The 26,303-nt window shown below is 39.3% G+C and overlaps 1 protein-coding gene across 5 annotated transcripts in view; it reads right to left on the reverse strand.

Annotated features, from left to right (window-relative positions):
* LOC101836211 (leukocyte surface antigen CD47) overlaps positions 1 to 26,303 on the reverse strand; it is a 60,382-nt gene that overhangs the window by 32,464 nt on the left and 1,615 nt on the right. For 4 of the 5 annotated variants that reach the window (XM_013116877.3, XM_013116875.3, XM_013116874.3 and 1 more), the window contains exons 2-3: positions 16,271 to 16,618; positions 15,152 to 15,241 (exon numbers count right to left, since the gene is read on the reverse strand). In XM_013116877.3, the coding sequence (XP_012972331.1) occupies positions 15,152 to 15,241; positions 16,271 to 16,618 (438 nt within the window). The remainder of the gene's footprint in view (positions 1 to 15,151; positions 15,242 to 16,270; positions 16,619 to 26,303) is intronic. The other variant, XM_013116876.3, reaches the window with a different exon arrangement.

Raw genomic sequence — 26,303 nt, forward strand, 5'->3', positions numbered from 1 at the left:
TTAAATGAAATTTTCCCTTCTGGCCTGACAATGCTCTCCACAAAATCCATAGACTATGCATCAAAAACACCAACACCATGCATGAGAATCCCCTTTTTAGTTGTTGGTAAAGGTTGTCCAAGAGACCCCCCAAATATTATGGGCTATTTCTATTGCACCTGGTCACTTCCCAGAGGTGTAAGGTAAGAACCTATTGCTGAAGACATCATGAACTTAGGACATAGGACTTAGAGAACCTGAGCTGGATCTTGCCTGAAAGCAAGAGGATAACTATCATAGTACTAGTAGAAGCCATGCAAGCTTCGAAAGGAGGGAAGCAATGAATCGTTGATGCCTATGAACCACTACAACAACTAGCATGGCAGATAGTCCTAGGGGTACAATAGAGGCATGTGTATACCTTGGTGGTAACCAAAAGCTCTCCAATTGTACCTAAGGCCAGTTCAGCAAGAGGGAAATACTGCCTGATTCTAGAAACCTAACCAACTACACAGGGCTAGTGGCACCATTAATCTTGGAGTAAACCTACAATAGTTATTCTGCTGAACCAGTATAAGCTCTGAACACTCTAAATATTTATCTTTATGTCCGCAAACAAGTGTTCTCACCTCTCATTAAGAAACTTTCCTTTGCAACAGAGACCAGTATGAAAACCACAGCTGATCAAAATGCAGAAAAACAAGAGCTCTTGTGAATGCCAAGTCCCAGCAGATATATCTACAACACAGTTCCTGTACATGAGCCTCATATTATTGCTGAAGTGGGGTGTGGAAAGATTGTTAAAAGCCAGAGAAACATAAGTTTTCGAGACTACGCCCATGAAACCTCATCAACATGGCTGCCTAAACAATAACAACACCACATGCTAACCCCAAAGTTAAAGTTCATGGAACCTTAACTCCAAAGAACTACCGGAAATGGAGAATGCTAAGACTGAGAGAAACAGTTTTCCCCAGGGAAGAGTTCCTCAACTGGTTATCCAATACCAGTGGTTAATCTTGAGATCATATACATACAAGTAACATTATATGGACTGAGCAGTTGGTGTTTGTGTATTTAGAAGTGTGGGGAGTAGGGATGCAATAACAATTAAATAAAATAAGGCCTTGAATTAGAGAGAGTGGGGGTGCATGCATGGTAGGAGCTGGAGGAAGTGAAGGGGAAAATATATAATTTCAAGAAATAAAAAATATTATAGGGGACAGGGAGTTAGGAGAAAGAGAAGGGGAGAAGAGGAGGGGAGAGGAGGACATGAGGAGGCAGAAAGATTTAGTCAGGGGAAGAATAGAGGAGAGCAAGAAAAAACATACCACAATAGAGGGAACCATTATAGGTTTAACGAGAAATCTGGCACTAGGGAAATGTCCAGACAACTACAAGGTTGATCCCAACTAACAATCTAAGCAATAGCTGAGAGGCTGCCTTAAATGCCCTTCTCTGATAATGAGATTGATGGATTGATGACTACTTTATATGTCATCCTAGAGCCTTCATCCAGTAGCTGACAGAAGCAGGAGAAGACACCCACAGCTAAACACTGCGCTGAACTCTGGAATTCAGAGAGGGAGGAGTGATGAGCAAAGGGGGTCAAGACCAGCCTGGAGAAACCCACAGAAACAGCTAACCTGAACAAGGGGGAACATATGGACCCCAGACTAATAGCTGGGAAACCAGCATGGGACTATTCCAGACCCCCTCAACAAGGAGGATGTCAGTTTGGAGGTATGGTTAATCTATGGGGCCTCTTGTAGTGAGTCAGTATTTATCCCTAGTACATGAACGGACTTTGGGAGCCCACTCCACATAGAGGAATACTCTCTAAGCCTAGACACAAGTGGGAGGGTCTATGCCCTGCTCTAAATGATATGAAAGACCTTGAAGATCACCCATGGAAGGCCTTACACTCCCTGGGGAGAAGAAAGGGGATGGGATAGAGGGTTGGTGGGGGGCATGGGAGGAGAGGAGGGAGAGGCAACTGGGATCGACATGCAAAACAAGCTTGTTTCTAATTTAAATTTTAAAAAGGGGAAAATATAAAATGTACACCCGTGATCCTCCAAAACATAGAAAATGAACTTTGGTAAAAGATCATAACAAAATGTATAATATTAAAATTCTTGCTAAGTCTTGACTTAATGCTTCAGGATTATTATGGCTTTTCTGGTATATGTACAATTCACTAGTCCCAAACTCGGAATTCTAAGGTGATCTCCCAAATCTCTGACATACTAGCCCATCCCTGACATACTAGCCCATGCAATTCATTCTCTCTCTCTCTCTCTCTCTCTCTCTCTCTCTCTCTCTCTCTCTCTCTCTCTCTCTCTCTCTCTCTCTGTATGTATGTAATACTGTATTATCTTAGATTAGACTCCCTGTGACAATTAAAACTAGAAAAGTAAGTTTGCTGACACAACTAAAATGCCAGTCAGTTGACATTAACAATGCAAGATTAGCCTTGAAAGACAGAAATTGGTCCAACCAAATGATTCCTAAAGGGCCTTAGACTCTTCCTGGAAAAGTAAGATCTCTATGTTAGAAGGATTCAATGAGATAAAGAGTCCCTTTCCCTGACTTTGCATGTAAGCATGGCCACATGGCAAAGAATAGGTGAATGAACCTGCATGTGTAGAGGGAAGGCCACACCTCCCCCCCCAGACACCCAGCAAAGTTGGGACCTCAGTCTTGCTCTGTCAAGAAGCTGAATTCTGCAGCAATTATGTGAGCTTGGACATAGGACCACAAAAATCCCAATGCAAACAGACTATAGCCAATATCTTGATTTTAATCCTCAAACTGAGCATAGGGCATAGTCACATTATGAGCAGAACCATTAACTAATAAGTATGTATTGCTTGAACCATCAGAGTCTATGGCAATTTGCTACCCAGCACTACAAAACTAACAAAAGAACCCTACAGTACCTTCATATAATCCCTGTGAACAGAGTTTATAGCCTAGTGATGACAATAGTGTTAAAATCGTAATAGCTTAGGTCCTTACAGCAAATAATTATTCTAAGTTTTCTGTAATAGGAGTATTAATAACTAATTTTAATTATAATTATTTACATATTTGTAAAATACTTTCACAGTAATCATGGATTATATTTTTCAAGCCAGGGAAATCTAGGTGAAAATCCTGGAAGAGTGATTAACCTTGGATACATGGCTTGAATCTCATTTGTTTTTTGTAATGAGAAGAGATAACACCTACATCTGTGACCTAGAGTTCTGAGAAAGGCCCAGTGCATGACATAAATAATGCATTTGGGATGCACTCAGATAAATGGGAGGTCATTCCACTCTTGTCATCTGCACTGCAATCACTACCTAGAACTTTGAAGTAGCATTTTTCTCATTATTGAATCCATACTGTCCAGCTCAGTATCTGACCCACAGTCAGTACCCAACAAATCTGTGTTAAGGAGAAACCTTAGTTCTAACTCAGACATTCCTGTGATGGAGATTGCACCCTCATTTTGCCAATAAAAATTAAGAACCAAAGGTTTCGAGAGTATACAACTATTGAAAGCTCAGCAATAAATGGGACACTGTATCACCATCTCAAAAGCTCAGATACCATCTCAGAAGAGGGAATAAAAATAATGTAAGAGCCAGAGGACAGGGCCTAGTGTGGCATGCTGTCTTCTAAACATGACAGGGCCATTGTTCTATTGAACTCACAGCAGCTATGATTCCATGCACAAGACCTGCACAAGAATAGAGCTGTCAATGTCCTGCTATGGAAGGGAGAGGAACTCACAAGGTTTCACCCATCTTGGAGAATCTACAAGGCAGTTAATGGCAACTGGAGTTGGGGGAGAGACACTTTATTTAGTGGTATTGTATCACATCCTTACATGACCTCAGGGACTTGACCTGACTGCGATGGCAAGAGAATGAAGAAAATACAAACACACAGAAACAGACACACAACAGACATTGGGGTTAGATGGAATGGGTTCTCTAGTGGAGAAATCTCAGCACTCTGGAAGTTCAGGATGTTTATTTTATGATAATGAATAGGGAGGCAAGAATATTACCTACAACTAAACAAGGAGGCAGGGATATTACGTACAGAAAAACATAGAGGTAGGTTTAGCTAATCAGGGTAGGGGCAGTCTCCATTTGGGGAGTAGTCTTCAGGCTGTAATATAGCAGGAGGAGAGGAGAAAGCTATAGTGGATATTTTCTGCACACACTATCAGCATCTGCACATGGACCAGATGAAGGCTTTGCCATTATTCTGAGCTTCACTCCCAAGGGTGATGAAGGCTTTGCCATTTTCCTATGGGTCTGATGCTACAGATCTTGATAGGGTCATGACCATGTCAACAGTGCATATTCACTTAAGACTTCATCACTCATGTGTGCACCACTCCTTACAGTGTAGTTACTGGTAGGTTCTTTCTGCTGTTGCAAATAATTCTGTCACTAAGTTTCTACAAGCAACCCTAATAAAAGTCATTGAATCAAATTCACATACTCAAAAAGGACATGAATATAGATGGGAGACTACTTGGGAGGAAGAATGGAAAACAATGGGAATGGGAGGACAGGGAGGGTAATGGGGGTGAATATACATGTATGAAAACATTATAATGAAACTCACTATTACATTTTATATACATGTAAGTAAAAACCTCTTTAAAAGACCTTGAAGATCAGGTAAACTGAGCCTCTTAAGCTTTTTATGCTGGGAAATGATGAAATCGAAGACAAAAATCTCTTTCTAAAATCAAGTCCTGAGGCACTGGCCTAGAAACACATGAATGTCATACAGTGTTTACTGACAGTTAGCCCCTGTGCTCCAAAGCAACAAATGGTCACCATTACCTGTGTTCTACTGAGTGGAATTCAATTACATCCTAGACAATTTCTCTTTCTCATTTATGCTTACATTTGCAAAAAAGCACAAAACAGTAAAAATGATTTCTAATACCTAAATCTCCAAGTCCACAAAACAAGCATCATTGTAATAACATATATTCTTTCCAACATAATTTTACATGCCAATGTTTATTTTATTGACCTTTTCCCACACACAAAAATGGCTCCAAGTGCAAAGACACAACCTACAGTAAGGGAGAATATCTTTTACAAATATATACTTGAACAGGGGATTATCACCTAGAACCTAAATAATTCCAAAAATTAAACACTAAAAAGTTCCCAATTCATCTGGTCAACAAATGGGCTACTAAACTGAACAGAGATCTCTCAGAGAAACCACCCAATCAACAAATCATCCCAAATTAACCATTAGCAAATGAGCTTCAGACCTGAACATTTCTCAGAGGAAGAACGACAAAGAAATTAAAGACCACTTGAAGAAATGTTAAGCATCCTTGGCTTTGAGATCCCATCTCATTCTAATAAGAATGGCTACCATTAGGAAAACAAACAATATCTACTGGTAAAGATGTAGGCAAAATGGAGTCTTTATCTGTGGGTGGGGAAAAACAATGCTGTGACAGGCACAATGGAAATCAGCAAAAATGTCCCTCCAAAAACTAAGGAAAACTACTATAAGATCTATCTATACCAGTCCTAAGTAAACCTGAAGGATCATGTGTTGCTGCGTTACTCACAATTACCAAGCTGAGGAAGTAGCCTACGTGTCCACCAACAGATAGAAATGTGTATGTGTGCATATGTATGAGTGTGTGTGTTTGTGTGTGTGTATGCATACATACAAAATGGAGTTTTATTCAGTGGTAAGAAAGAATAAAATTATGACACTTGTGGGAAATTAGAACTGGGGATAATTATATAAAGTGAAATAATTCACACTCTTTTGTTTTACACAGATTCACATTCATAACTAAATATGTATATATAAAACATGAAAATGGAAGACTATGAGAAGGAAGAAATAGGCCTAAAGGGAGGGAGAGGCAGGAAAAGGAGAGGATGATGGACTATATGTGACATGAAAGCAGAGATGGAGATCATTTCAGGGAAGAAATGCACCACAAGAGGAGGTTGAGGTCAGAGGAGAATAGTAAGGGGACAAATAAGAACAAAGTATAAAGGCATGAATGCACAAAAATGCTATAGTTAAAAAATGAAATGCTCTGTATGTTAACTATAAAAGTTGTAGACATTAATGCCCGAGCCCCAAAGTTCAATGCACAACTAAAGCTTTGACTCCTACTTTCCCCAAGTTTAGCACAGGACTGAATCTTTGGTTTCAGTGTTTAACAGGGGATGAAGAAGCCCTTGGCTCTAGTAATTCTAAACATTTGGCTCCAGGAGTGCGCAACTGGGATTCTGACTCCAGCCCCCAACAGTTGACATAATTCAGAGTGGCACAATCAAGTTTAATATGTGGTTGCCTCGGTGATTAGTGTGTGGCCCATCAGTGATTTCTCTGTCATCCAGACAAGCCCAAACCATCTCAGCAACCTCATCTGAGAATCAATATCAAACTTGACCAGTTTGCACGATGAACTTCATGCAAACCTCTTTCTAGGAAGAATCATAGAAAACAAAACATCAAAACAGAACTGGAAGGAAGAAATTTAAAAATTTAAGACTAATCCATCCTAGCAATGGAAAAAAAAATGACTAAGGTATTATGCAACTACCCACAACAACGCATCCCAACCTACCAATCATCTATAATAGAATCTGAAATCATACAGGCAGCTGAAATGTCTAAAAACTAATTCAGACTCTTACTTTTTAAAAGAATTAACTATCATACAAAAAATTCAAACAAACAACTTCACAGTCTAAGGAATCTACCTAAGACCTTTACAAGACATTCTAACGTGAACAAAACAGTACATTAGAGAAGAAGGTCCAACAAATGGAGGAAAAGTTCAGCAAGGAAACAAATAGACTGACAAAGAACAAAACTGAAACACTGGAAAAGAATGAAATGGTCAAACAAAAACAACACCAGAAAGCATCAAAGAAACAAAATTATTCAGAAAAGTGAAGGACAAAGTACAGGCAATTAAAAGGTAAGACATATAAGGGAAAAGACTTAGAAAAATGACCAATATTTCCAGGCAGACTGGGATACATTCAAGAGATCACATTCCCAAAAATTTGCAGTGCATAGAAACAGAGATAAACCCAAAAGGCTTTATAATATGCAGACTATTTAATGTAGAAGTTTTATAGAAGAAAAGTTGTGAAACCTACAGAATGAAGTAGACATCCAAACACAAGAGGCATGTAGAATTCCAAGTAAACATAAACAGAGAAGACCCTCTCCATGACATATCATAGTCAAGATGGTCAAGATGTTACAAGTACAAGTGACAAAACAATACTAAAAGTGGGATGAGAAAAACACCTACTAGAATTCAACAATGGGAAAACTGGAATAACCTCAGACCTTTCCTCAGAAACCCTAATAGCAAAAAAGCAAAAAGGATACATTTTAAGCTCTAAAAGTAACTGTGAACAAAGAGCTGTATACCCATTAAAGTTATCTTTTAAATTTGATGGATAAAGAGTTTTCAAAACAAACACAAATTAAGGCAATTAATGACACGAGGCAAGTACTGCCGAATAGTCTTAAAGGAAGACTACATAGGGAGAAATAAGGAAGGCAGCTCTAAGAAAGGAAAAGATGAACAAGAAAGAGGGAGGAAAGAACTAACTACATCCACTACAGCAAACTCCCAAAACTAATAGGCAGAAGGAAAAGAAATACCAATAATAGAGCACTACAGAACATCACCTAACAAATTCTGAGGAAATATAAAACACCTTTCAGTAGTAACTTTGACTATAAATGGCCTCAACTCACCAATAAAAAGATGCAGGCTAACCAAGTGGATTAAAAAGCAAGGACCTACTATCTGTTATGTCCCAAGTGAAGGAAAAAAACCACATGTAGTTAGCCAAAAAAATCAGAAACTGATTATCAGAGTATAGCAAAGAGACTATCAGGCAAGTAGGATTCATAAACAAGCAAGCAGAGCTACCCTTATACATGATAAGGGAGACTCCAAACAAAAACTAATCAGAAGTGATAAAGAGAAACTACATATTAAAAAAGGAAAACAAGAAGTTATAACAATTATAAATGTTAACAGATCAAAAATTAGGATCCCAATTACATATAACAAACACTAAAAGGTGCCAAAGGCCACATAAGTCCTGATATAATGACAGTGGAAGACTGGAAGACCTTAACACACAGTGTCATAGTTAGACAAGTCTTCCAAACTAAAAATAAGCAAAGGCATTTCAAATTTAACAGATATGCACACTCTTCCACCCAACAGAGAAGGAATGCATATTCTCAGCAACATACAGAATTATCTCCAAAACTGACTGGGTAACAGGTCACAAATCAAACCTTAACTAAAAAAACTGTGATAATCCCTTGCCTCTTATCAGACTACCAGGAAACATAGTAATTAACAGGAAGAGAAACTACAAAAATAGAGACAAGACAATGCATTTTGAAACCAGAGAGGAAATTTAGAAATTCCTATAGTGAAATGAAAGTGAGAATACAACATGCCAGAATCTTGAGACACAGATAAGGTAGTGCTTACATTAACAAGTTAGAAACATTTCAAATAAACAACATAACAATGCACCTCTAAGCTCTAGACAAGCAAGCAGACATAACCAACATAAAGATGGCAGAAAATAATAGACCCTGGAAGAAAGTAATGATATAGGAATTAAAAAAAGCAATCAAAGACTTGGTTCTTTGAAAAAGTTAGTAGTAAGACTGATAAACCCTACACTAAACTGACAAAAACTAAGAAGGAGTAGACCCAAATCAATCAAATTAAATAGGACAAAGACATTAAAACAGACTCCAGTGAAGTCCAGAACATCATTAAAGAATACTTTGAGGACATATACTCCACAAAGCTAGAAAATCTAAACAAAATGGATGAATTTCTAAATGAATATTATCTGACAGTTAAAGACAGAAGACATAAGTAATTTAAATAGACCCATTACAAAGAATGAGATTGAAGCAGTAATCAAAAGTCTTACATTTAGAAAAGACCAGGATAACATGGAGTCACTGCTGAATTCCATTAAATTTTCAAGGAAGTTCTAATTCCAACAGTCCTCAATTTGTTCCACAGAATAGAAAGGGAAGGAACATGACCAAATTCATCCAACAAAGTTATTATTATGCTGGTATTAAAGACAAGGGAGGGAGAGAGAGGAGGGGGATGAAGGGTGGAAGGAAGAAAGGAGAGAAAGAGTTGCAGAGCAATTTCCTTGAGGAACTTAAGTACAAAACTTCAAACTTCTTAAATTCCAATTTCTTTTTTTCTTTCTTTTTTTTTTTGGTTTTTACGAGACAGGGTTTCTCTGTATTGTTTTGGAGGCTATCGGTCCAGCCCGGCCTCGAACTCACAGAGATCCGCCTGCCTCTGCCTCCCGAGTGCTGGGATTAAAGGCGTGCGCCACCACCGCCCGGCTTTAAATTCCAATTTCTTAAATTCAAAAACATATTAAGAAGATCATACATCATGACCAAGGGTGTTCATCCAAGGGATGCAAGGATGGTTCAATAAATCAGTAAGTGTATAGCATATAAATAAACTTAAGTACAGTAATTATGCCATCATTTCAGAAGATGGAGACTAGATATCTACCTAACTTCAGCATACCTTCATGGTAAAAAGTCCTGGAGACATTAAGAATACATATATGACATACATACAAACCTAGAATCAACATTATGATAAATAGGAACAATTGAGAGTATTTTCTCTAAAATCAGGAATAAGAGAGTGATATACACTTCACTGTTCTGATTCAATGTGGTGTTGGAAGATTTAGCAAGCATATAGGAGAAAGACATGAAAGGAATAAAATCAGGACATGAAGAGGTCAAACTATCCCTGTTTGCAGATGGCATGAAAATATACTTGAAAGGCCTGACAGAATCTATCATAAAATTCTTAGATTTATTAAACACTTTTAGTAAAGTTGTACAACACAAACTAAATATATGAAAATCAGTAGCCTTAACAAATACCCACAATGAACTCACAGGGAAAAAAATGTTACTTTGTCATTCAATATGGTTAGGAATAGAATTAACCAAGGAAGTGAAAAACATCAACAATGAAAACTTCAAAACATTGATGAAAGACAGCAAAGAAAATACTAGGTGATGGAAAGACCAGACTCTTGGTATGATGAAATTAGTACCATAAAATGACAATATTACAGCTTCCTGAACATAACACCAGTAGCACAGACAGTGAGATCAACAATTAATAAATGGGACCTACTGAAACTGAGAAGCTTCTGTAAGGCAAAGGACACAGTCAGCAAGACAAAAAGGCAGCCCACAGAATGGGAAAAAATATTCACTAATCCCACATCTGACAGAGGGTTGATCTCCAAAATTTACAAAGAACTCAAGAAGCAAGTCTCCAAAACAGCAAAGGACCCAATTAAAAAGTGGGCTGCAGAACTAAATAGAGAGTTTTCAATAGAGGAGTCTAAAATGGCTGAGAGGCACTTGAGAAAGTGCTCAACATCCTTAGCCATCCGGGAAATGCAAATCAAAACAACTCTGAGATACCATCTCACTCCTGTCAGAATGGCTAAAATCAAAAACACCAATGACAATTTATGCTGGAGAGGATGTGGTGAAAGGGGAACACTCCTCCATTGCTGGTGGGAGTGCCAACTGGTTCAGCCACTTTGGAAATCAGTATGGAGATTCCTCAGAAAAATAGGAATAAACCTACAACAAGACCCAGCAACTCCACTCTTAGGCATATATCCAAAAGATGCCCATTCATACAACAAAGATGTCTGTTCCACTATGTTCATAGCAGCTTTATATTTGTAATAGCCAGAACTTGGAAGCAACCTAGATGTCCCTCAACCGAAGAGTGGATAGAGAAAATGTGGTACATCTACACAATGGAGTACTATTCAGCAGAAAAAAATAATGGAATCATGAGATTCGCAGGCAAATGGATGACACTAGAAGAAACCATCCTGAGTGAGGTAACCCAGTCACAAAAAGAGAAACATGGCATGTACTCTCTCATATATGGATTTTAGACATAGATCTGGGGAGTGCCAGCCTACAATCCTATGGCCAGAGAGTCTGGGAAACAGAAACTTCATTTAGTGGCTGGTTAAGTACTGAGCTGAACTCAAGAAAGCCAGTAACAGAGAGGGAGGACTGATGGTCAAAGGGATTAAGACTGGGCTGGTTTAACCCCCAGAAACAGCTGACCAGACAAAGGTTAACTCTTGAATCCCAGGCATCAGCCTGGGAATCCAGCATGGGACTGATCAATACCCCCTGAATTTGGGTGTCAGTGAGGAGGCCTAGGGAACCTATTGAGCCTTGGGCAGCAGATCAGTACCCATCCCAAGTATACACACGGACTTTGGACTCCCATAGAACAATGTGAGGTGCACTCTCACCCTGAACTCTTGGGGAAGGGTCTAGGCCCTGCCCTATATGAAATGACAGACTATGGACACCCCCATGGAGGGCATCACCCTCCCTGGGGGAATGAGGGGATAACGGGGGGGGTGGGGGGAGGGCACCGGAGGAGGGGAGGGAATGGGAGCAGGACCTGGAACTGACTTGTGAAGCAACCTCGTTTCTTATCTAAATTTAAACTGGAAAAAAAAGAAAGTTATTTGGATGCATGTTAAACATTAACGTAATTTTTGAAAGGTTATATCTGATTTTTTTTTACCAAAATAAATCTGGAGAAAAAAATTTTTAAACCTAAAAAAAAAAAAAGAAGTGTATAGATTCAATGCAACTCACATCAGAATCTGATGCTATTCTTTAAAGAACTAGTGAAAAAAAAATAATCTGAGAGTCCACATGGAATAACAAAAACTACAGTCAAAGCAATCCTAAGGAGGAAAGCACAGCTGGAGGTATTGTGGTTATGACTTCGAATAATACTATAGAGACACAGTGACAAATACAGCAAACAACTCAGACAGGAAGACCAATGGATCAGAACAAAGACACCAACAAAGGTGTCAAAATATGCAGCTGAAAAAAAGACACCGCTCAAAAGAGTGGTGATGGCTAAACTGGTTATCTTCCTGTAGACTCTTCAGATCCATTTCCTTCACCCTGTACAAAAACTGGCTAGGAGGAGTGACTCAAAGACCTTAATTTAATAGATAAAACATTGGAACTGCTAGAGGAAAATGTAGGGAATACATTTCAAGATAAATGTTTAGGTAAGAACTTTCTGAACAGATCTCTAATAGTGCAAGAATCAGCTCCATGAACCAACAGATGGAACCACATAAAATTTAAGTTTCTGCACAGCAAAAGGAAATTATCAGCCAAGGAAACAGACAGCCTACAGAATAGAAGATCTTTAACAGCTATACTTCAAATGGGGAGCTAATATCAGAATTTACAGAGTGAAAACTAAAGAATAAAAAAAACCTGTCAATCAATAAATAGGCTATTAAATGAACAGTTCTCAAAAGAAGAAACACAAATGGCCAACAAGTATTTTTTAAAAAGTGTTCCTGATACCCTTAGTCATCGGGGGAATTGCAAATTAAAGTCACTCTGAGATAGCATCTCATCCTACTCAGAATGGCTATCATCAAGCAATCTCACAACAGATACTCATGAGGTAGCAGACAAAGAATTCACTGCCGGTGGGAGTTCAAACAATTATGGTCATTATGGAAATGAACACGGAAGTTTCTCAAAATATCTGAATAAAGAACTATTGCGTAACCCAACTATACTATAACTCTTAAATATATATCCAAGTGATCGCGTATCCCTACCACAGACACTTGAGCATCCATGTTTCTACTGCACTACTCACAAGAGCAAGGAAATGGAACCAGCCTAAATGAAGAATGAATAGATAATGAAAACATGGTATGTATACACAATAGGATTTTATTCAGTTGCAAAATATAAAACAATGAAGCTTGCAGGAAAATCGATGGTTCGGGAGAGACAAAAAGACACATTTTCTTTTGCAAACTCAGATCATAGTATGGTTTGTGTATGTGGTGGGGTATTTGGGTATAAAGGTGAGTAAAGCCTAAAATGCTAAAAAAAAAAAAAAAAAAGAGATCAAGAAATGATGAAAATAGGTGACCGGAAAATATGGTGAGTAGGCAAAAGAACACAGGGGACATGAAAAAAACCAAGAGACTGAGGGAGTAGTTATCAGGGGTAATAGGGTAGGGATATGAGAGGACAAAAGAATCTACAAAAACACACCTTGAAAATGCCAGGGTGATATTTAATATCTTGTATGCTAATTTAAAAAGTAAAAAAACCCACAATTTTTAAAAAGGGAAAATGTTGCAAAACAATGGCACCAAATCACAGAAATAATGCCACTCACATTGCTGACAATAGTGTAAAGAACACCAACTCTGCAAACCTACTCGCGGTTTCCTTAAAAACTAGGCACACATTTAATGGGTAATCCCAAACTGAAAATAGTAACAGTGTCTTGCAGAGGTGAATGATTAAACAGGCTATGAGAATTCCACAGAAAACACACTGGGTTAATATTCGCGTCATGAACACGTGTTACATTGTCAAAGGAGCAAACAAATAAACCCAGTCAAACAGAAGAAAGCCTTTGTCTTAAGGACATCATGCTTAGTGGGTACACCTTAGAATATCAACTGTTAACAATTTCATTGATGCATTTTTTATTGAATTGACCAATGGATGTGTGCATAGTGTGCACAGTCTGAACATTAGCGTCTGCTAGTCAGGAGTAACTGAAAGTATGGTGAGTGCCTGGAGGGTTAGCAGTGGAATGTTATGCTGATAAGACCAGCTCCAAACAGCAACCACAATGGTAGTTAGCCAAGTATGATGAAATAATAGAAAACCTTCGGTACACAGGACAGCTGTGGACTTCCTGGTTCTGATAGCACGGCACAGCTCCATAATATGCAACCACTGGGAGAGAGGATGAATTAGGGGTATACAGAACATCTCTGTCTCTGATTCTTCCCATATATATGAATGGTATGTGTGTGTGTCTTTTTAAAAAATAGGTACAAAGTCAGAAACTTCAAGCTTCCAGTAGAATTTCTACATTCCCTACAACAAAATTTTCTCATCTTAATGGCACAAAACAAAGCTTGTCTTTCAGTTCGGTGGGGGCTATTTTGAAAACAGGATACGACAGTTATACACAAAATGACTCTATCTCCATCTCAGATGCTGCGACTCCCTTCCCACTCACCTCTATTCCATTTCTTGCTTTTTCACTCTCAAACTCATGGGTTTTTATCAATTTTCTTCTCAGTGACCCACATTGCCTTGAAAGTCACTGTTCCTATGTCTGTCTGGCCCTTTTACTCCCATGAACCTATCCACTCTCTCAGAAAACCTCCAACTAGGTATTGGATGACCTCTTCCTGTGCACACTGCTGATGGAACAGACTGTCCTGAAAGGCAGACATTTAAAAAGAAAGCTCTTTAACCTAAATTGACATCAGTCCCAAAGTAACAGTATATGTGAGATTCTGAGCAGAAGATCTTCCAAGTTCTTCTTGCCTCCTAAGTCATTCCTTCCTTTCCCAAAAGGCTTCCAGGCAGCAAGATGAAAACATGCAGAATAAACATCCCAGAAAACAAGATTTTCACCCTTATTTTAGAGACATGCAGCTTGGTCTCAGTGAAGACACAAGACATGGGTGAGCAGTGAGTCCTGAACTGGTTGTGTAACTCAGACTGCCTGATCTCTAATCCTATGTCAGAATATTTAATCAAGCTAATCCCCTCCCCCTATTCTGCTAGCAGACATTTTGTATTTTTAAAAGCAGGAACAGATGGAAAGTAGCTGACCTAATTCAGCCGTCCTGATCCCACCCAGAGCTAGTTCTGAAAGTGTCATCAACCCCGAGATCAGTAATACATCTGGTGGTTTAAATAGAGCTCAAGATGCACTCTTTAAAACTGTTAGGATTCCTGTATGTACTAAAAAAAAAAAACAAGCCAGCACAGCAAAAAATATAAAAGATAGTGTTTACTTCAAGTAACAGCACTGCTGTCCACAACTCACCAACTCATTCATGAAAAGAGCCTCTTTCCATGGACTCTATCACCAAGACTGAATTCAATTCCATTAGGTTGGGTCCCCATTTCCCCAGTGTGCTGGCAAAGGGAACAAGGCTGGCCACTCCGGAAACAGCATGATTACCTAATTTGCAACCTCCTTTCTCCTTCTCGTCCCCTGCAGGGGTAGGAGTAGTGTGGTAAGAACAGTCTGATCCTGGGTCAGGGTTCAAGTCTATAAGACCACAAAAAGATGAAATAACCAGGAGGAACTATACAAATTAATCAAATAATTAAAAAGTAAAAAAGCACGTTTTTTGCAAAAGTTTAGTTTGGTTTGGTGATATGGGGTCATGCCATGGAGCTCTGGGTTGTCTGGAACTCATTATATAGTCCAGGCTTGCCTCAAATTTGCAGCCATCCTTCTGCTGTCGCCTCTATAGTGCTGAGATTAGTCTTGGGCTACCACATTCAAGGTGAAGTACATTTGATGACAACAAACAGAACCTCCTATTACCTCAATAGAAGAGTCCTAAGACCAAGAGGGGGAGCCACACAACATACAAGAGAAGAAAAAGCAAGTGGATTTTTCTGGGAAGAGCAGAGAAGTAGGCAAGACAGAGCTCCTGGAAGCCACCAACCAATATGTCAGCATTTATTAAAAGTCAGCTCTTTGGTTCAAAGGAATTTCTGTTTCACTTCTCTTCTTTCTTCCTGCCACTTTCTGTTGTTTTTGAAAAGAAGTCTCCTGTTACCCAGGCTGGCCTCAAACCTGTTATATAGCTGAGGCTGGCCTTGCTCCTGGGCGATGGGCTAACAGCTGTGAGCCAAGCCATCTGGTTACTACTGTGCTCTCTTTCTATAGGGTCAGTTTCATCAGGACACAGGAGGCCGTTAGGTGAGTCCTGCTGTTTTACTCAGTTTGCTTTCGCCTGCTCTAATAGTACCGGGAGTAGATGATCTATAAGCTGCTTAATTTTGTTCTTAGTTCTGGGACTGAGAGGCTCCACAGCATGATGTTGGTACCTTCCCAAGCTCTGGTAAGGGTGTCTGTGCTTTCACGCAACACAGTGGAAGGACAGGATAAAAAGTGAGTGTGTGTATGGGAAAGGGGAAAAAACCAAGACTGTCTGATGATAAACCCACCCACCCGAGAAATGCCTTAATCTCGTTGTGGCTTCTGCAAGGTCCCACCTCAAAGTACTCTCACAGTGGCAATTGTTTTTCAACACAAGTTTCAGAACAGGCAAACTGCATCACTTACCCACACGGTATTTCAGCTCTATCACTGTTTTGCCTTCTCTGGATAACTCTGTAACTTCACACGTGTAGTTTCCCACGACAGCTTGCTGCCTATCCATTTTCAAAGAGGCAACGCCTTTCAGTAAGTCTGAAAGTGAGATTTTTGCACTGGAAAAGTTAGTCTCTACAGAAGAGTTGTTTTTACTTCCATCATAGATGAAAATATATGTCTTGTTTAACTTCCACTTCACATACATTTCTTCAGTGCTTTGTGCCTCCACATTGAGGACAACACAAGGGATGACGACAGTTTCATTGCACGTAGTGAATTCTGCAGATTTGACCTTGCTAAACAGTAGTTGAGCTGAACCTGGAAAAAAGATGCAAAAAAATTTCATTATAATCTGCATATATGATATATTATCTTAGGTGTATTACAAGCCCTTAAGCTAAAGAAAAATACTTCAATTGTTCATTAAACAAGCAATATAGGAACAAAGTGAAAAACAGCAATAAATTATTTGTATACCAGCTAGCAGACTGCAAGTTCTTTATTCAGTCCTAGTAATACAAGGTATACATTACTGTCCATCTTGGGAATAAATTCACCAACTGTGTTGGAAAATGCAAGGTATAATATCTAGCTTTGAAAGCTCTGAAGTCATCACATCTGCTTACTGATATATGTAGGAAAATACTTTCCTTAATATGGAAACATTCTGAACAAAAAGCCAAGTATTATATTTGGGCTCAACTTCTATACACTTCTTCTAGATGGAACTTGCTAAAGTGATATGAAATTTATCTCTACACTCAGGCTGCATAACCAAAAAAAAAGTGGCCAGCTCTATTATACTTTAATATACAAAGCAACTCGAATGAATCAAATCTTATCTTTCCAAGAGGATGGAAAGTCTTAGAATACTAACGAGAAAAAAATGTTCTCGGTGGCTATTTCCCACTGCAAAAGAGAGCGTGATAGACATTTTGTATGCAAGTCTCAGAAAGGATTACACACAATTGAATGGCATTTTTCCTACCCTGACATTTCATTGAATCTACAGGACAATTTTGAAATGTAGATTATAGGTATTTCTTCTTCCAATAAACCATAAACTACTCAAAAGCCAAGAAAGAAGAAACCAGGAGCAGATGCTGCTAAAGAGTAGAGCATACTCATTGGCTCTTCTTAATGGCATAAGCCATGAGTAGCAGACTTACTTACCATGGGTACCTGAGTGACTAGAGTAAATGCAAGGCTCACCATTCAACTCAAACTACAAGATGCAGAGATACTCCAGCTGTATTGTATAACTTGGCCATTTATCCAAGCTCTTATCTAAGTACTTGTTGACGTTTCTTTCAAAACTCAAGGTACCAAGGAATGTAAAACATTAACTCCATTAATCTTTACTACTTCCTCCTTCTATGTAAACTAGAAATAAAATCAAGGGCACAAGATGTTACTGTAAGAGTTTGATTATTAATAAAAACCCATCAAGTAGAATATAAGGACATATACCAGAATACAATCTGGACTGTGTTCAAGAAGACTCAAGCCCAAACCCCCTGCCTGGCACTCTGGAGAGTAGTCTTAAGTAATTCATTTTTCTAGAGCATGGTTTAATAAAGAGGATCAGAGCAAACGGCGGGTGGCTAGCTCTAGGACACTGGGGAGCACCACAGGAGAAAATGTCTTAGAAGTGCTCCCTAAGAAATACTATGATGCACAAACACAGGGTAATAGCATGATACTGGAGACTGTGTGCCATCTACTGTCAGGAGCTGGGCCTTCTGAATGCTCTTGGGAATGTGCCACTTGAAGCAGCCTTGGGGCATCCAGGCTTACTTTTCCCAGTTCTCTAAACTTTTAGCCACCCACATATTAGGAAGCCCCAGGCAAAACCTGAGTGGCCAATTATGTTTTCTACACCCTTAGAATTTTGAGTTATTTCCCTGGAGAAAGAGCCACTGAAGACAAGGACCATATTGAACAAGAGTGATTGGGGAGGAGGGGTGATGTCACAACTACAAAGAAAGGCAAGGATCAGAAAACACCTGTGAAGACTTTGAAAGGGACAGAGGGTTCCCAGAGGGTCCTGTCAGTGGCTGCTGGGCACTACCTAGCAGATCTTCTGCAATCATCAGATTCTAGATGGGCTCTGCTACTACTGACTTCAACTTGGGTATCTACAACTGTGTAGAGGGTCATGAACAAGATTTTTCTACAGAGATAGAAATCTGTTTTGTAAGCATGGAGGAAGGTTCCAAACAACATCACTTAAAAAAAACCTGAAGATACCAACCAATTTTGTATCCATTAATAAATTCTTTTAGCATTCTTGCTTGCCTATAAATGTGTCTGCTCTACCAATTTGCCTTCAAAAGTGATAGTCTACTTTCTGATTTGTTCTTTAAGGATTAAAATTAAAATTTTGATTTGTATCCATTTTATAGCAGCATGAATCATTTCAAACTTTAAAAATTATAGTCGCATGAGTCATTTAAAAATTATTCTTCTCTGGAAAACACAAGTGGATGGCTCAGTTATCCTGTGAGATATTTTCCCCCAGAAGACCCTTGGTAAGAATAAAGTGACTGGCTAACACTCTACAATTTTGTAACTTGTTATACATATTTCAAGGAATACACTGTACTGAAGCAATCGGTACAGAATACATGATGTCAATAAAGTGAAAAGTAAATTTGACCTAGCTAACCAAGGCAACCTTCACACTAATAACTAGTAAACAAGAGTAGCCCAAAATGTCCCTCCAGATGTTAAATACAACTTCTTTATATACAAACATTGTATTAAAAACACTAAGTAACATCATCTGACATGGGCTTTTATATTTTTCCTTTGCCTCTTGATAGAAAAGCAAAGTGAGGGAAAACTGGCTAACCCAGAGAGTAAATGACCATAAATAATGAACATAGAAAATGTCATATAAATAAGATATGCAGTAGCAGTCTATTCCACAGAGTAGGGAAAATTAACCAAGGATGATGCCAAAGTTACAGGCAAATTACCAAATAAGCTGGGAGGATTAACTTATATCAAATGCCAAAAATGCTGGATGTCACAACTTCCATGAATACAGAGCCAAAGGAAACTTCCCAAGTCAGTCTTGAGCACAGCTGTGCAGTGGCAGAGGTCTGATCCATATGTTACAGTACATGTGTGTTCATCTCAGAAACTTAGAGATGCAATCAGCAGTTGTTAAGAATAACCTGGATAAAACACTGTCAGGATGAAGGGATATAATAATGAAAAAAATAAGTAGGACTTTTCTCGAGGCACTAAGAATTCTCATATGGGGAATGTAAGCAGGTTACACAACACAAGGTCGCAAGTGTGGCTCTTTCTGCACTAACAAAGTGCTGTGGAGGGCAGGAAAATTAACCAGTCTAGCAGGTTTCTAAGAAAATTTACATTGCTGCCAAAGAACAGGAGATTGTCCTATAGTCATTTCTCATCTGGGCTCCTAATGTTTATAGACATCCCTTGTAAAATTTCTCCCTTTCTAATGAGTCTTAAGCAATTCACCTTCTGCTTCTCAGCCTGTAGTGTCCAGCGGTCATCTCTTACTCCTTAACTCAAATTGAGCCCTTCTGGGAAGCCAGAAGCTCAGAACACTTCCCACACAAACTTACCTGCAGCCTGGAGTATCCATGGGTTTCCCCCCCCCCTCTCTTCCAGAAATTAATTCCTTCACTTGGAACTTGTTTCAATTGCCGACTCTAGACCATTATCTAGAAGTCTCACAAGCTGACAGTCTCCATACCCCCTGATTGCATTTATGGAGTGTTTTTAGTCATCCTTTAATAATTGTGTGTGCACCAAATTTTAAAAGTCCCACATGCCCATGTCTCTTTCCCAGCATCCTAAGATAATGATTGGTGTGCATTTCTTGACCTCAGTGCACTGCCAAACTCTGTGTCAACAGGACTTCACTCTGTGTCCTATTATTCTACCACTGCTACAGCTCTTGCTCAAATCACCAATGACATCATAGGAATAATCCAGTTCACACAGCTCATCTTGTCTTGACTTCTCTACAATACTTGAGCCAGGGAGCATTTCCTTATTTTATTTTCGTACTTCTTCCCTCCACCCCTAATAATCTTTTTGATTAGAAAATTTCCTCCACCCTGCCCTACCTTTTAAAGTCTAGTCTTTGGCTCTTACTAAATATTAGTGTTCCTAATGTGGTTTTAATGGGAATGGCTCAATAGGCTCCTATGTTTGAATGCTTGGTCCCTAGTTCGTGGAACTGTTTGGGAAGGATTAGAAGATGCGTCCTGACTGGAGGTATGCCATTGGGGATGGGCTGTGAGGTTTCAAAAACCCACACTACTCCAGATGATTCTCTCTCTCTACCTCCTGATGTCAACATGTAAGCTCTCAGCTACTGCTCTAGCACCATGCCTACATGCTGCTATGTTCCCCACAGCAATGGCCATGGCTTCCCCCTCTGTAACTGTAAGCAAGCTCCAACTAAACGATTTTTAAAACACTAATTTACCTTAGTCATGCTCTCTCATCACAGCAACAGAAGCGTAACTAAGACACAGGTGCTTCATGGACAGCAACCTCCTGCCAAGTATTCCTTCCCCCTTACACCAATAGTTTTAACAATCAGCACATTTTCTTACTCAACCAGAACCCGCCTTCCTTCTTAACTGTAGCCTTTAATTAATGATCTGTTGTGCACACAGGGAGAGTTACTACAATCAGTTAAAAATTAAAAATGCCCCAGAATTATATAACACTGTATTTCCCAATCTTCACCTCCCTAAAATATTTTACAATTAGCTACTAGTCAATCAGACTTGGGCTCATAAATCAAGTTAGATTCCTAGCTCTTTCTTTAGCCACAGAGAAATCTTGTTAAGTTAACCTATTCAATAGTTTCTAAATCTGAAGCCTTTTGAATGAATGAAGTACACCCTTACCCCATCCCTTGAACCGTTGCCAGACCTCCAAACTGGCTCCCTGCCTCTGTCTTCCATACTGTTCCATGCCAATGCCGATGCATTTTCCACAGTCCTCAAAATAACTGTTCTAAATGCAAATATGTACTCCTTTGCCCAGTGACACCCCACCACCCTGGTTCTCAAGCCAAATTCTAAGTGCATTAGCATGGGAAACAAATGAGGTCCTCTGCCATCCTTTCCAGCCTCACATCTTGTACTATCATTTCCAAACTAATCTCCCACAATGACCTTCCCTCAACCCCATGAATAGACAAATGTGTTCTTACTAACAGGGCTTAGTACATACTGATTCCCCAGCATAAGGGGGGGCTACACTCTTCTCTGGGCATAGAGTGTGTGGTGTAGTTAAGAGTATATCCACCTTGGAGCTAGATCCAACATCATAGCTGTAGAACCTTAAGCAAGTTGCTTAACTTTTAGACTTCAGTGTCCTCATCTACAAAGCGTGACTACTAGTAGTATCATCTACGCCATAGAGACTTTGTGAAGATTAAATGGGAAGATGAACCTCTCATAATTAGCAACTACATAATAGAGCTGTATCTACAGCCTGTCTACTTTCATTCTTCTTGTCATAGCATCATCGAGAGGACAATTCCTGTCCCCCTGCCTGCTATCAACCATCATTCAACTGCTCTTGTCCTTTCTTACTGACCTTTGCTCTCTATTCAAATGCTCTCAAGGTACTGTTTTATATATATTTGCATTACTCTCAGATGGTAGGAAGATGACTTCTTTGGTATCCTAAGGGTCTCTGAAGCACCAAGAGATGATTCCGTACCTTCCTTACAAATGTAAACTTTAAAGTAAATATTAAAAAAATAAAGAAAAGAAAGTTTATAAGTCATAAGAGAAGGAATTACTCTTTATATGTCAGGAGAATCTCTAATACTTCTACCATTCAGTTTGTGGCTTTGCAAAGTGCATATAATACAAAAGTCTCAAGTCAACTTCATATATGGATAGAAAAATTCCTTTAAAAAAAGGCCGCATGCATATGCTTAAGAATGGTCTTAGAAGTCAGGCAGTAGTGCATGCCTTTAATCCCAGCACTCAGGAGGCAGAGACAAGCAGATCTCTGTGGATTTGAGACCAGTCTATACAGAGTAAGTTCCAAGACAGGCTTCAAAACTACAGAGAAACCCAGTCTTGAAAAACCAAAACCAAAACAAAACAAAAAACCACAAACAAACAGTGGGGCTGGAGCATGAGCAGGAATGTGTTGGGAAAGAAAGGACAAGTTACTTAAACTACCTAGACAGTATGTAGAGAGGAAAACAACTAACTGAAAGAAGAAAATTATTCAGGTGAGCTCTAGGAAAGGTGAGCAAAGATGGCTGAGAAAACCTGAAAACGCTTCCTTGAATGGCATGCTGAACGTTTCGACAAGAGAAGGTTCAGCTGGGTTTATTTCAACTTTAAGGAAGATAATATTTGACGGCAGCATGAGAGGGGGATTGAGGGCAGGAAGGGGAGAAGAGAGACCCGTTAAGAACCAACTGACACAGTCCAGGTAGATGACAAGTACAGAGAAGGCCTTAGAAAGTGGCATTAAAAATCAAAGCAGCAAAATCAACAGAAGTCAGATGTGGGAGGTGAGGGAGATAAAAAAGGAAAAATGAAAATTGGAAGCTAAAATAGTCTGTGGAACTAGCTGGTTGTAGATTAATTACATGGAAAAGAGGCTGAAGATTTAGCCGAGTTACCCTTTCAGGGTTTCCGTCTAAGCATTAAAAGCGCCTGTGGTACAGTGAGGAAGCCATGTCCAGTAGATCCCAGAATGTATGACTTCGGATTTCAGAGGAAAGATCAGAGCTATAAAGACTTGGGAATCAGCAGGAACATCGCTGGTTGAGATTGCCAGCACAGAGAAGGTTGACCACCCAGGGTGCTTGTAAAGCAAACAGCAGAGGACAAAAGCTTGGCAATGTCAATATTCATGGAGATAATAATCAAAGAGAGTAAGTCGAGGGCCAGAAAGAAGTGAGGGAAGCATAAAAAACCAAGCCACCATGTTAATATGGCAGACTACAAGGCAGGGAGAAAGACGTTAAACACTGAAAAGCCCAACCTAGGACTCAAAAGTGGCTGCCTTCTATCCAGTGGATGGGTGGGACCACGTGGACGTGCACTCAGGAGGTGATGAGACTGCAGCCGTGTGAGCCTTTAAATAAACCTCACAGTCAGAGAGCAGAGACAAAAGTTCAACAAGTGTTGAGGTGAGGACAAGGGCAAGAATATTTTTTTGATCTTCTCAGACTTTGGCTTTCTTTTTTATTATGAGGTAAAACTTGATCATGGCAGTAAGCTAAGGGGAAGAAGTCAACGTCAAGGGCAAGATGTTGACAATAAGACTGAGGAACAAGGTCTGGGAGCAGGTCTGCAAGGCGGTGGATATGAAGAGGGATGGGGAGGCTGACATGCCCTTGGGAAAGTGAACTAGCTGAAAGACAGGGGCAAGAAGGCTGTCTACAAAGCAAGGGTTAGCAGTGTTGGGAGAGCAGCTGGGAGGTGAACACCACCCTCCCATTTTTCACAGAGGAATAAGAAGCGAATTAGCAGCTTGGAGTGATGTTCACGAATGGGTTGAGAAGCCCCAATGGCTGCTGAGGCAACTGATGCATCCATGATGAAAGGCATAGGCTGGCAGAATGGAGCCCTACAACTCTGCCCTTAGAACCAGCCCCTGGCTGGAAAAACTTGGGTCTGAGACTAAAATTAAGTCAGGACAGGAGAAGGATACAGTTCTCCTTGGAAGATGTTAAAATAGAGGTCAGGAGTCCACAGCTTAGTCTTACTCAAAGCAATCCTTCCCCATACACTGGCTTTAAAGTGTCTTTATATGAATAGAAGTAGTGAATCTAGAGTCACCGTGGTTAGGGCAGTTTAAAGTTGGTAGTAACATGCTGGTCTGACTTTATCACGACCTGAAGTATACCAAGTGCCACCGAAAGATAAACATGGTTTCCTTTCCATAAACCACAGTTAAGTTACTAGATACACACAAATTTGAAGTTTGAAATATGTCTCTATGCCTTTAAGAGTCTTGTAGAGCATTTAGTGGAGTGCAGTATGAGCTCAAACTTGCTGAAAATGAAAAAAGTTTTTTTTTTGGCAAATGAATTCTCTCAAACTACCCCCCCCCCACTCAGTCTGGGAGCTGAACAGACTCTAAATCTTACGTAGAGCTCCACGGGTGTGGAATGAAATATTCCAGAGAAGGGTAGGGCATCTCATTGCAATTTCAGCTCCATGTAACCAACCACAAAGAGGGAAACACGACATCTGGAGTCTTTGTCTTAGACAGTAGTTCTCAACCTGTAGATTTTGACCCTTGGGGGGTGGGCACTTATCAGATATCCTGCATAACAGATATTTTCATTATGATTCATAACAGTAGCAAAATTACAGTTGTGAAGTAGCAATGAAAATAATTTTATGTGTGGGTGGGTGGGTCAGCACAGTATGAGAAACTATGCAAAAGGGTTGCAGCATTAGGAAGGTTGGTCTAGGGAAAGAGGAATCACATTTGCTGGGTGCTCTGTTCCCTACTTTTGTATTACAATGAGTTTAGCAAAATTAAATTTACAATATTGCTCTTTTTCCAAGGAGTAACTGCACTCATATACAAAGTGAAAGTAACTTTATAATCCAGTATGTTTGTGTATGCTTTATATTAGACTGAGACACAAGCTATAAAAATGTAAACTTCTATATTTTATCTTGACAGCAAAAACCTCAACGACAGGTTCTCTGTAAATGATAGCACAAAAAAGAATGCTGCTGAAAAGAAAACACGAATTTTGGTGATTTTTGTATTTAGAACATGCATCAATGGAGGGAGGAGATACCTCATTTTTTGCCTTTAGAACATGACCTTCCAAACTTTTATTAGCACTTTACTGATGAAGTTAAGCTATCTGCCAAAACCCAGATGACAGCAGAAGTGTTCCAATGTAGACTTTTAATGCAGTGCCTAAACATGTTGCTTCAGACTGCTGCTGCAGCTCACAGACAAGGGCACACACAGAGGCATTTATTCCTTTAAAATGGCAACTTGTGCTTTAAAATAATCTATTCTTCAAGAGAAAAAGAAAACATTTTTTACGAGAGCTACATGCCTGCTATATTTAGGTAATAAAACATTTTTAACTCAATCATGTGCATGCCTGACTTTTAAAAGTCACGTTGAACAAAGAAAAATCATTCAACCATCAAAAAAATTATTGGTTCATATATATGACTGACATTATTTATTTAAGGTTGTATTTACTAGTTTAGTGACTACCTGGAAACTGCCACACTCTTAAAGGAAGTGTAATTGGACATACGGGGGAGGAATATAGACAATCATTCCATATCTTGTACAGCATTACAGAGAGCTGCACTCGGTTTTAATTGGTTGAAGGGGTGTTAGAAACCCCCACACACTCCTCTTTTACCACAGAGGTCACTGAAACTGTAGAGATGACAACGACATGGCCCCTGGCTACCCGGTTCAATACAAATGAAACTGAAAATGAAAGCAACTTCAGCACAAATGAATGTTAAAAATCCATGGCTTTCATACTCACTCTAGAGTCTAAATCAAGTCCCCTGGGTCGCTAGATAACTGCTTGTGTTCTCAGACTGCTAGCATACTGTCATATGTGTTCTTTTGAACCTACATATGATATACACACAAAAGTTCATTTTATCTCTGACAAACATTCATTTCCTAATTTACATATGCCTAACAACTCAAAAGCATAATGCCTGCATTTTGGGTTGTTTTGTTTGCTAGTTAATAACAAGTACAATAAGATAGTGCAAGCTCTAAATTTTGCAACTCCTTGTAGATTCAAATGTGTTAATATTGTACAAAATGATCATTAATCAATGTGATCATAACTATTGCTAATAAAGGCCTAACACAATTCCTAGCACCAAAACCACCATTCAGTTTTGTTTTTAACCTACTTGAAAATCTGGCTTTTAAAAAAACAACCAGTATATGGCTTATATTTTTATTTTTCAGACAAACAAACTTCAGTGTCCATGGTCTGAATTACTGG

Source organism: Mesocricetus auratus, unplaced genomic scaffold, assembly GCF_017639785.1.
Source record: "Mesocricetus auratus isolate SY011 unplaced genomic scaffold, BCM_Maur_2.0 Super-Scaffold_100008, whole genome shotgun sequence".
Lineage (NCBI taxonomy): Eukaryota > Metazoa > Chordata > Mammalia > Rodentia > Cricetidae > Mesocricetus > Mesocricetus auratus.